Here is a 12521-nt window from a genome sequence, read left to right as displayed (position 1 = left end):
AATACTGGAATCCAGGTCCTTTGGTCTTCTATTCAGTATTCTTTTGCTAATCCTATATCTCCTACTATTATCAATAAAATGTTACTTGGGTCATGAATAGTTTTTTTTTTTTTTTAATATTTATGGGAGTATAGTTGATTTACAATGTGCTAGTTTGTACAGCAAAGTGAATCAGTTATACATATACATATATATCCAGTCTTTTTCACATTATTTTCCCATATAGATCACTACAATGTAATTGATAATGCACATGTCAATTCCAATCTCCCAATTTATCCCTCCACTCCCTTACCCCCTTGATAACCGTAAGTTTGTTTTCTATATATGTGACTATTTCTGTTTTGTAAGTAAGTTCATTTGGATAATTTTTTTGTTGTTTGATACTGGTTCCCCATGTGGAAGTTCAGGCTGTGACATCACAAGAACCCAATCAAACAAATAAGAGATCAAGCTAGAAGTTTCTCAACTTTCAAAATTACAGAAAGGACACAAACATGTACAAATAGGTTCATTTGATGGCGTATATATTCTAAGAGAAAAAAAAAACAGCACATTTCTTTTTAAAAAAGTCTCTTTTCAACAATTCATACTCTCAAAATGTCTGGCCTATAGGGAAAGAATTCCTAGCTAATAATAATGTGTTGAGTATTTCTGCACCGCAGCACTGGCCTGCAAGATTTAAAAATAGGCATAAAGCAGAAGCATTGCCCAGAAGCATTTTAAAATCTATTGTATATATGAGATCAGCATATAACTTTCAGACTCACGACAGTCAGGAGTTCGGAATAAGGAAGGGCTTTCAGAAAGCTGATGGTTTAATAGAAGAATGAGAGCATTATGAGACATCACCTGGACAGGTTAGATTTATAAAGGAAAAACATGGCAGACATTTCCGATCTGGTGAAGATGTTCAGGGTGTGTAGAAGGAAGGAAAAGTGATGGAGCAGCAGGAGGAAACAGAGATGCAGAGAAATATGCTGAGAAAATGGATGAGTGGAGTCACTGCAGTTGGAATTCAGGTCTCCAACCCTAAACAATGAACTCTTTACCATTCTGCTCCTCCTAACTGGTCTTCCTGCCTCCATTCTGGCATCCCTGTCCAAGAAAGTCTCCACTATATTAAGTTTCTTTCTGACACACAATTCTGGTCAGCTCAGTCTCCTCAAATCTCTTCAGTGACTTACTATGGCTTTCAGAAAGAAGTGGAAACTGGAACACGGCATACAAATACCCATCAAGACCTGGACTCAATCTCTTTTCTAACAGGTCCACCATATGTAACTTTTATTTCAGCCACTAACATCAATCCACAGCTCCTTTACTGGGCAAGATACCACATTTCTCTACCATTGTATACATTGTTCCCGTAAATGCCTTTCCCTCCCCTTCATCAATTAATGCCTTATTCTTCAAGCCTTGATGCAAATACCACCTACTATGGTAAGCCTTTCCTTCCCACACTCAAGCATCCAATTTGAGTCAGACGCCTCTCCATGATGTTTCTATTATCACCCTCCTCTACATATTCCCATTGTTCCATATCACACAGCTCTGAAATTGTTAATTAATTTCCCTGTCTCCCTCACTAGACAATGGCATCTTTGTATCACCAACCTTCAGAACAATGCCTAGCACTTAGTAAGTGCTCAGTAAGTCTTTGTGGCATACAGGAACCCACTATGCTCACCGATATCCATTGAAATCAAAACATGATTAAACCAATTAAAAACAAATAACCAAATACTCAGAAAGTTATGTAAGAACCAGAATATTAACTTCTGTTACTAATATTACTTCAAGTTACTAATGCGACTATACTATCTAAACAACCAAAGGCTTTAGGAATTATACAGAAACACAAAAGTCAAAATGCAAACATGTCAAAGAATGCTACGCCACTCTACCCCATGGTATGTATGTGAGGGGTGCTGGTTCTTCTACCTTTAACACTGTGTGCTTAGTCGCATCTGACTCTTTGTGACCCTTTGGATTATAGCCCTCCAGTTCCTCTGTTCATGGGATTTTCTAGGCAAGAATACTGAAATGGGTTGACATTTCCTTCTCCAGGGGATCTTCCTGACCTATGGATCAAACCCAGGTCTCCTGCATCGCCAGCACTGGCAGGCAGATTCTTTACCCGCTGAGCCATCAGGGAAGCCTGCCTCTAACACTAGCCTCTCTTAATGGTTAAATCACTGCCCGAAATATGTGTGATTCAGGATATCTCCTTCATGACACTTCCAGAGTGTTCTGAACTACTTGAGTTGACAAAATACATTCCCTGGTTGACATTAAATTATTAATTAATTAAGATTCATGTTGTTTGATGACATGCTACAATCTGGGCCTAACCAGACGGTTTACATAAAATACAAAGCTCTACTACAAGGCATTATTCAAATTGCGATGAGTCCAAAACAAGGGTGCCTGCATTAAAAAGAACCAAAATAAAAAGCTCATTATGAGGCTGTATATATGAAGATAATGGAAGTAAGCTTTATTAAACTGATTTAACTAATCTCATGCAGAAGTCATTAAAAGTCCTGAAATGTTGCTCTGAAAACTTCTCACTAATACCCATCCAAAGGTTAAAGGGTATAAATAAAAGTCATTTCTCTCTATAGAAAACGTGCCTTCCTTCTCCAGTTTCCCAGGACAATGAGAAACTAAATGAAAACAACTGAATCACAACCCTTACACTGTATGAATCCACTATACCATAGCTATGGAGTTAAATTTTCTACGCGGTAGAAACTTTCATTTTAGCTAATACCATATAGATGTTTGTAATTAACTGTTTACTGACAGATGAACTATCTTCAATATCAAGCACTCATGTAGTTAGTGTTATTTCCCTTCTCCCTCGTCAATGACCTCCTCCTCTGCCCAGTTTCTTCAAGTGGAATCAACTCGTAATTTCTTTAACTCTCTGGTAACCCAGCAGTTTTCATTCTTCTATAGGAGACACATGCCTTTAAGGAACTGATGAAAACTAGGGGGCCCAGAAAAATAAATGTATCTACATACACTCAAATTTTTTTCTTATGACTTCAGTTTAAGAACCCTTATCCCCCATAATCACCCACACAAATAATTTCTATTACTATATGGGGCTCTCTTACAACCTCCCACAACACCTTACACACACACATGAACACAATTAATGACTACTACAGTGATTAACAACTTAATATTCAAAATAATAAAATTTAGTCTCGGTAATGCTTTACTCTACCAACAATATTTTAAGAATCCCAGATGAACTCCTCTCTAAAAGGCCTTAGAACATGTTGAGCACTTCAATAAGACAACTCAAAATAAGGAGTAAGGCATTTATTTAAAAAGTTTACCAAGTCTTATTATTTGGTCAACTTTCCTGCCTTAAAATGAACTGAAATGTCATCCTAAATATGTGTTTATGAAGTCCGACGTATCTGCTTGTAAATTCATGTAAGGCTCAGAAGTTATTTTGAGTACAAAAGAATGTTCCCATTGATATCAACAAACTCTTGGATTCAAATACTTGTTCTAATGTTAAATTAAGCTATGTTCAACACCGAATAGTGTTAGCTAGGAACTGGAAGTGATACCATCTCATAACTATCTAGTTACCTTGTCAAAGCATAAAAGATGAAACAGGACGAATGACCAAAGAGAAGGGAAGAATAGAATCAAGGTGTTATTACTAACAGACAGAGATAAGTGCTTTTTCTTGAACTCATACATCCCAAAAATGGAAGGCTCTTGCTGGATGTACCAAACTTTGTGGAAACTATCAGTTCACTTTTATTTTTGTTTAAACTTTTAATCACTGTTTAATCCAGTTCTGTATTCGGTCCAAAAGAAGAAAGAAAGAAAGAAGAAACGTGATCACTCTTTTACTGCAAAATGATAAAGTTCAAAAATCACATCAGGATTTTTACACGTTAAACTTGGTGATAGAAACAAAACTTTTCTAAATTTTGTAACAGGAGCACCCATTAAACCTCTGGCAGGGCAGATAATTCACAAAGAGCTTGTGACTCAGTTTCTTCATTTGTAAACACTAGAGGGGAGAGCAGTAACAGGACACATCAAGTAACTGTCAGTTTGCCTCAAGTTAAGGTGGAACTGATGAGACCTTAGACTGGTTGTTTTATTACACCCTGCTAGGTCCCTTTCCACATAATAGAAGTCTGCAAATTTCCTGTAAGAATAACACTTCGATCACTCTTTTCCAATCTGGACAGTCCATAATTGAAAGGCAAACAGGGGGCAAGAGAGAAGCACAACAGGTACATACTCAATGGCCAGATGGCCTAAGAAGAGTCTTTAGTTATAAGGTCACTCCCTTCTTCCTTATAACCCAGTTGCTGGTTAAAACTGAAAACTAAATATACAACATGTGGCTTTTGCGCTCCAAACAAACGGAGAACTTTCAGACAGGAGGAGTATTTGCTATATTTGAGCTGGAAAACCATGTCCCCTCTGCCATCCGAATTAGAAAATTTATTGATAAACGTCTGCCTAATATTTGCCAGGGCTGACAAAAGAACTTTTTAGCCAATACACTGTATGAATTTGACCAGTTTTGAAGTTTCACTATTATTATGCCGTTTTTCTATAAGCTGAAGGCAAAAAAGAAGGAAAAAAAAAAAAAAAGGAGGAACCTTTTTAACTGATGAGTTGAAGAAACCCAAGTATTTCCCAATCTGATACCAGGCCCCATAGATTTCATTCCTCTGCACATGAAGTCAGTGGCAGGAAATGGACTGCCTGCTCTCACTGGTTCAGACACTCTCAAGACGGGGAGATTTGTGTAGTCGGTCTACTGCTTTTGAGCATTCTTAGTTTACTAAGTGGAAGTCCTGGACGACTGGCGATCACACACGCGACAGTTGGTGGTACCTCCTCCAACTCCCACGCTCCCCCCCACTCTTAAAGAAATGTTTCTCGGGCGAGCACACGGAGAGGCAACCGTGGAGGGTGGGAAACACGTAGGCGCCTCTTCCTTAGATATCTGGTCAAGTAGCAAAGACTAGGGGCCTACGTTGTGTGTTTTTTGTGGCGGTGGTGGTGGGATTTTGGTTTGGTTGGTTGATTGGTTGTTTGGGGTTGGTTTTCTTTTTTTGGTAAGTCTGTGAGTGGGCTCCGTAGTACTGGGGCTGAAAAAAAGAGAGGTTCCCCTGCCCGGACCCTAAGCGTGAAAGAGTCTAAACCGCAGCAATTGATATGGACCGGAGGGGAATGAAATCGCGCAAAGAAGGATCGCGCCCCCAAGTTAGCCCAACAGCGACCTCCACTCTGTACGCGGGGTCTCCCCCAGTTGGGGTTGGGCCTCTCTCCTTCCCGCACCGCCTCCCGGCTGCCGAGAGGGAGAAAGGGGTTAACCGCAGAAGGGGGTGCTCTTCCGCCCCCACGTCGTCTGCGCGCCCCGGCGGCTCCCCGAGTTGCCCGGCGAGGTCGCCGTCACCCTTGGGAGGGGGCCCCGGGGACCCCCGTGTTCAACGGCGGGAGGCTCCCGGGGCTCTCGCCGTCCCTAAGGTCGGCGGGGGCTGCGGGAGCACTCACCAGTTTAGGTTTGTTCTTCGTTTCCTCCTCGTTGGCGGCCCGGCTCCCCGCGCTGCGCTTGTTGCTGCGGCCCCCGCCGGGCTCCTCGCCGCCGCCGCCCGCGCCTGCCGCCCCGGGCTGCTCCATCCCTCTGCGGCCCCGTCACCTGCTCTCGGGAACCCCACTTCCCCCTCACTGAGGAAGCCCCTCGGGGCGGTCGCGCTGCCCCGCGTGGATTCGGCGGCGCCCCTTCCTAGAGGGGAACGTGGGTCTGCCGGCTTCACGTCCGCGGGGCTCCCGGCTCCCAGGCACCCCGGACTCCACCAGCCGTTGCCACTACCCTCCGCCGGGGCAAGCCCTGCCCCCGAGCGGCTGCAATCACCACGGTAGCCCCCGCCCTCAGGGCGGTGTTCGGGGTGGAGGGAAAGTGGGTGCCTGTCTCTTTAAGAGGGCCTCCGCACACGTGATTCATCAAAGCGCTCGCAAGCCGCCGCCCGGGCAAGGAAAGCTGCTTCCTAGTCTCGCTGCCGGGCGGCCCGGCTACTGAGCATGCCCGGCGCGGCGACGGCTGCCAAACGAGAGGACTGGAAGCTGAGCTTAAGCACTGATTTCCCTTCCGAGGGGCCTGCCGTGAAATGGAAGGAAACTAGCCGAGAGAGAGAGGAGGTGTAGCCCATTATAGAGACGGGGACACTGAGGCCTGGGAGGATTCACGTGTGACTTTCACCTGAGTCTCCGCTTCCACTCGTGTAGGCCAAAGCACCTTCCCCGGCTAGCCGAGGCCTTGCCGGGGTGTGGCTGTGCGCCACTCCGCGGGAGGGGTTGATTGGCAAGACAGCTGGCACCCTGCAGGAGCACCGCCGTGGGGAGCGCTGATTAATTGCCTAGACAGACTGTACGGGTCGAAGTGGAAGGAGTGGGTGTTTTCTGTTGCCGTGATTGCGTTGAGACCAAAGAAATCACAGTCGTTCCTTTATTCCCAGGCTGCGGGGTGGGAGAAGCAGCAGACGCCCACTGCTTAATCCAGAGGGGGTGTAAGGCTGTTTAGGCAAAGCACCTATGGAGAGCTGACAATTGGATTGAGTGCTATTTTCAGTGTTCCGAACTGCTTTAGGTTTAGAGTTGTGGGGAGCGAGTAAGAGCATGCGTGTCTAAGCTTTGTTAAATTATGTAAATTTCTAGACAAATGCTAGGTAACTGCGCAGCAGCAGCCACAGGGCACCGCGGGTATTCTTAATCTTTCACCCTAGAGCTGTCAGAAAGAGGCCCACGCCTCTTTAAAAATAATGTTCACACTGGGAACAATTGCGGGACCTGGCAGAACTTGAATGAACCACCTTCATACAACCTAGAGAAGCTAGAAATGTAAATTTAGATCCTATGTGCCTATAAACATGCCCATGTGCCTGTTATTCATATATCTTCAGGCTCTGATCTTTTTGCCCTACTCCCTTCAACCTAAACTCTGCTAATGTGTTTATGAACACATTTATTGAGTGTATATTAGCATAAATTTGACCATGCTGTAGACGGGATGAGGCAATTTACTTGGAAACTTATTAACAAGTTAATAACAATTAACTTGTTATTTTTATTAACAATAAAAACAACGTTAGACATCTGAAAGCAGTCTTAATGCTGGCTTTGCCATTGGCCTTAACTTGCTTTTTAATTATACAGGTGGTAAACTACCCAAGGACAGCAGAGAAGAGGGGAACATGATCCCAGACAGGGTGGTCAAGGAACCCTAAGGTAAATTTGTAGAAGTTCCTGTTTGACTTAAAATTTGACGTGTATTCTGAATTTGACTCACTACACACACGTGCACACACACACATACACACTCACTCATGCGTGATTTAAATTAAATGCCCCCCTCCTGAAAAATGGAGTAGAAATGGATGCTGCAGTAAGATGTGACCTGGCTATCCACTGCTTTCAGGTAATTCCTGTTTGAGAGACGTGGATATGAGCCACAGCTGAGGGTCCTCCGAGCTCAAATGTTGCTTCCTAATCTGCTCAGTAGATCTTCATGGAACTTCTTAGAGCAGGGGTACCCAACCTCTGGGATCTAATGCCTGATGATCTGAGGTGGAGCTGAGGTAATAATAATAGAAATAAAGTGCATAATAAGTGTCATGTGCTTGAATCATACTGAAACATACACTGCCTCCAACCCAGTCTGTGGATAAATTGTCTTGCATAAAACCAGTCCCTGGTGCCAAAAAGGCTGGGGAGTGCTGCCTTCAAGTATGCTAGGTAATATCCTGAGTGTTGTGTGTTAGGAGGATGAAGTTCACAGTTTCTGCCTTTTCGAACTGCCTAGTCTGCTGGGCGGAGAAGGCAATGGCAAGCCACTCCAGTACTATTGCCTAGAAAATCCCATGGATGGAGGAACCTGGTAGGCTGCAGTCCGTGGGGTCGCTAAGGGTCGGACACGACTGAGCGACTTCACTTTCACTTTTACACATTGGAGAGGGAAATGGCAACCCACTCCAGTGTTCTTGCCTGGAGAGTCTCAGGGACGGGGGAGCCTGGTGGGCTTCCGTCTATGGGGTCACACAGAGTCGGACACGACTGAAGTGACTTAGCAGGAGCAGTAGCAGTAGTCTGCTGGGAGAGACTCATCGTTAATGACTGCACTTCAACAGATAGGAACAGGAAAACCGTGGAGCACACAAGAGTGCCAGAGGCTCTCGGACACCTTCCCAAAGAGGATGATGTTTGAACTGAGTCTCAAGGATCAAATTAAAGTCACTGAGTATTTTGTGACAGCCTGCTATGTTTTGGATACCCTACTAGGCATTGTGGTGGTGATCAAGATGGTGAACAATATGGATGTGCTTTGCTTTTATGGAACTTTCTGGCTATTGGGAACAATATTAAACAAAAAAAAGTATTGAGCAATTACAAAGTAAAAAAGGAGAGTGAAGAGCATCCCAGGCAAAGGAAATGACCATAGCATGTGCAGAGACTCTGTGGTTAAGAAATTGAAGGCAACGGATGGGGTTGCTCTTGGTAAGAGAAGAAGCAGAACAGATAAGCAGCTTCCAGATCATGAAGGTCCCCACTTATAGATCTCATTGGTCTGGTTTTAAACGTGGTGATGCTTGGTTGCTCAGTCGTGTCCAACTCTTTGTGACCCCATGGACTGTAGCTCACTAGGCTCCTCTGTCCGTAGGATTTTCCAGGCAAGAAGACTGGAGTGGGTTGCCGTTTCCTCTTCCAGGGTAAAAGCCGTGAAGGCATTATAATACAAGTGACTCCTATTTTTGGTGTGTGAATACTTGAAAATGGATCGACATTATTTTGAGTGTCAGGCTGGGTTGCACCATTCTCAGGCGAGTTGAAGCTACATTTGAAACCAAAGAAGATGTACGTGTAAAAGATACATAATCTGCACCACAAAAAATGAGAAAAATCTGTCCCTGAGATGACTTAACATTTGACCTTATTGTGATTATCTCAGCCCTGTCATCATTCTGGATGTTTATTTTCAACATTTTGCTCCAGTTCATGTAAATAGTCATTACAAATAAACAAACGCCCTTCTTTCAAACATCAGGGTCTCTCTAGAAAGCTAGCACACATAAGGAGCCACTGGTCCCCTGCAAGGATACTTTGTCCACTGATTATAAACCAGGCACTTCACCAAGTTCAGTTCTAGGACTGTTCCAACTGTATCTACATTTCTTTATTTTTACCTTCCTGGGACACACAAATAGGCCAGTGGGTGAAAATACATCTTTTCTCTGATGCTGCAGAAAGAAGGAGGCTCCTACCATCGGTTGGGACTTCAAAAGTGTGTGTTAGACCCCATGACCTTGTAGTGTCTCCTTCTAATCATTTTTGAATTTAGCACCCAGTTAACATTAAAAGCCAGCCCTGGGAGAAATGAAAGATAAAAGGCTGCTAGGTTCTATCTTACTTTTTTTTTTTCCATTTTTAAAGTCTTTATTTCATTACAAAACCTAAGCATGTTCACATATAAATTGAAAACTTCAAAAGTGTCTAGGGTCAAGACACACACCCACCCCTCACCCCATTCCTCAGATATGCTTGCTTGGTCCATATCCTTTCAAGTGATTTTCTGTGCCTGGACCAACAAATAATATCACTGTGGAGTTGCTGTTGTTTTATATGAAGGTTATACCAACAGTCTACAGCTAACATTTTCGCTTAGTCCTGAATCTGTACAGATAAATATGCTTTTTACTTTTTGTGGGTGAATGACAGTCAAGGTCATGGATATACCATCATGTCTTTTAAAACACCCCTGATCCACTGACATCTAGATTGCTTCCAATTATTTTTTTTTTTTGCCATTGCAAAAAAATTTATACTAAGTACACTTGAACATAGAGCTTGCACAGTGACATGAATATTTCTAAGTGAGATGCCAAAAAATAGAAATGCTGGATCAGAGGGTACATACATGTTACAGTCTGCTGGATCCTAACTTTCTCAGTGGCAGCACCAATTTCCACTCATACTAGCCATAGATAAGCAGGCTCTTTTCTCCATATTTTTCCTAAGACTGGATGTTACCAGTCTCTATGCTTTTTAAAAATCTAATAGACTCTAAAATAAGTGTTTAAAGTAGCAGCTGGTTAGAGTTGATTTATAGTTATTTAGTCACTAATAGTGTTAGTAGCTCAGTCGTGTCCAACTCTTTGAGACTCCATAGACTGTAGCGCACCATGGAACTCTGTCCATGGAATTCTCCAGGCAAGAATACTAGAGTGGGTTGCCATTTCCTTCTCGAGGGGATCTTCTGACCCAGGGATCAATCCTGGGTCTCCTGCACTGCGGGCAGATTCTTTACGATCTGAGCCACCAGGGAAGCCCTTAATCACTAATAAAGTTAAATAACTTTTCATATAGTCATGGGCTATTCACTACTTTCTTCTACTTTGGTAGTGAATAGCCCATGACTATATGAAAAGTTATTTAACTTTTTTAGTGATTAAGGGCTTCCCTGGTGGCTCAGATCGTAAAGAATCTGCCCGCAGTGCAGGAGACCTCTGAATTATTAAAAAGTCGTTCTTGATATGGATTCTTTATCTACTTCCTGTATATTCAACTCATTAATCTTAGTTGTGCTTCTGAATTCAAAAGAAATAGATCTGTTCCAATCTCCAAGTGGCAGTTGTTCAAGTATTAGGAGAGTCTTCGAAAATATTCTCCTAGTCTCTCTGTCCTCAGGCTAACATACTCAGCCCCCCCCCCCCACCAATTTAAGAGAGATTTTGAACTAGTTTAAAATTTTAAGTCCTCTCTGGAAATAGCCAAGTTTTCGGTGTCCCCTTTAAAAGAACAGGACAACATGCATCTTCCGATATGTGCTGAGTACAAAGCAATAGTGACCACTGCTGTCTTGAGTACCATACTTATAATAATATAATCAAAATGTAGGATGAGGGCCACTTTACTTGAGTGTTTGGATAATTCAAAGCAAAAAGCCTATTTTTATACAATCTACATTTAAGTATTTTCTCCTAGTACACAGCTAATTTTTATCAGCTTCAGTTCAAGTTTTTGTGTTTATTCCACTTCATGCATTTATCATGCTGTCTGTTTATTCCACTCATGCATTCTTCGTGCTGTCTGTAGATCCTTACTAGAGCCAGTGGATTCTTTTAAATTACTTTTAAACATTCTTTTGTGTAGCACGTTAGGAATGCCTACCATTTTTTAATCATTTGCAAAATTTTTTAAATTTTTTATTTTTATTTATTTATTTTATTGGAGGCTAATTATTTTACAGTATTATATTGACTGGTTTTGCCATACATTGACATGAATCTGCCCCGGGTGTACATGAGTTCCCCTTTCTGAACCCCCCTCCCACCTCCCTCCTCTCCTTATCCTCCCTCTGGGTCATCCCCGCACACCAGCACCGAGCATCCTGTATCATGCATTGACCCTGTACTGGCGATTCGTTTCACATATGATAATATACATGTTTCAATGTCATTCTCCCAAATCATCCCACCCTCACCCTTTCCCAGAGAGTCCCAAACACTATTCTATACATCTGTGTCTCTTTTGCTGTCTCGTATACACGGTTATCATTTCCATCTTTCTAAATTCCATATATATGCGTTAGTATACTGTATTGGTGTTTTTCTTTCTGACTTACTTCACTATGTATAATAGGCTCCAGTTTCATCCACCTCATTAGAACTGATTCAAATGCATTCTTTTTAATGGCTGAGTAATACTCCATTGTGTATATGTACCAAAGCTTTCTTATCCATTTGTCTGCAGATGGACATCTAGGATGCTTCCATGTCTTCACTATAATAAACAGTGCTGCAATGAACATGTGTCTCTTTCAATTGTGGTTTCCTCGGTGTGTATGTCCAGGAGTGCGATTGCTGGATCATATGGAAGTTCTATTTCCAGTTTTTTAGGGAATCTCCACACTGTTCTCCATAGTGGCTGTACCAGTTTGCATTCCCACCAACAGTGTAAGGGGGTTCCTTTCTCTCCACACCCTCTCCAGCATTTATTGCATGTAGACTTTTGGATAGCAGCCATTCTGACTGGTGTGTAATGGTATCTCATTGTGGTTTTGATTTGCATTTCTCTGATTATGAGGGATGTTGAGCATTTTTTCATGTGTTTGTTAGCCATCTTTATGTCTTCTTTGGAGAAATGCCTGTTTAGTTCTTTGGCCCATCTATCTTTCTTCAAACTGATCTTAGAGTCATCCATTACCCCCAGAGTTTTCTGATGATCCTTATTAGTATCACTCTGGCTTTCTGTGTCTTCCTTCTGCTACGTGTTCTCATCTAAACAATCTGGACCATTAGTAGAGAAATTAAAGCTGACATAGATTAGGCAAAAATAAGAAATTGAAGGCAAAAGGAGAAGAGGGCAGCAAACGATGAGATGGTTAGGTAGCGTCACCAACTCAAGGGACATGAGTTTGAGCACACTCTGGGACATAGTGAAGGACAGGGAAGCTGGATCTGCTGCAGTAC

General features: G+C 42.7%; 1 protein-coding gene and 1 long non-coding RNA gene across 10 annotated transcripts in view; one reads left to right on the top strand and one right to left on the bottom strand.

Annotated features, from left to right (window-relative positions):
* Positions 1-5900, bottom strand: part of DIAPH2 (diaphanous related formin 2) — a 1076961-nt gene extending 1071061 nt beyond the window's left edge. For 8 of the 9 annotated variants that reach the window (XM_055438268.2, XM_088834164.1, XM_088834162.1 and 5 more), the window contains exon 1: positions 5554-5898. In XM_055438268.2, the coding sequence (XP_055294243.2) occupies positions 5554-5679 (126 nt within the window). In that variant the 5' untranslated portion in view covers positions 5680-5898. Of the gene's footprint in view, positions 1-5553 lie in introns of all 9 variants that reach the window. The other variant, XM_088834166.1, reaches the window with a different exon arrangement.
* Positions 5901-5915: 15 nt separating this feature from the next.
* Positions 5916-7750, top strand: LOC129535137 (uncharacterized). The gene is made up of 3 exons (XR_008681545.2): positions 5916-6198; positions 7213-7284; positions 7475-7750. It is a non-coding gene; the product is annotated as an uncharacterized LOC129535137 (long non-coding RNA).
* Positions 7751-12521: the final 4771 nt, after the last annotated feature.

The sequence above is a fragment of the Moschus berezovskii genome, chromosome X (assembly GCF_049115385.1).
Source record: "Moschus berezovskii isolate FMDL1 chromosome X, NW_MosBer_1.0, whole genome shotgun sequence".
NCBI classification, from domain to species: Eukaryota; Metazoa; Chordata; class Mammalia; order Artiodactyla; family Moschidae; genus Moschus; species Moschus berezovskii.
Note: the sequence above shows the minus strand (reverse complement) of the source record. Positions and strands in the feature narration are given on the sequence as shown.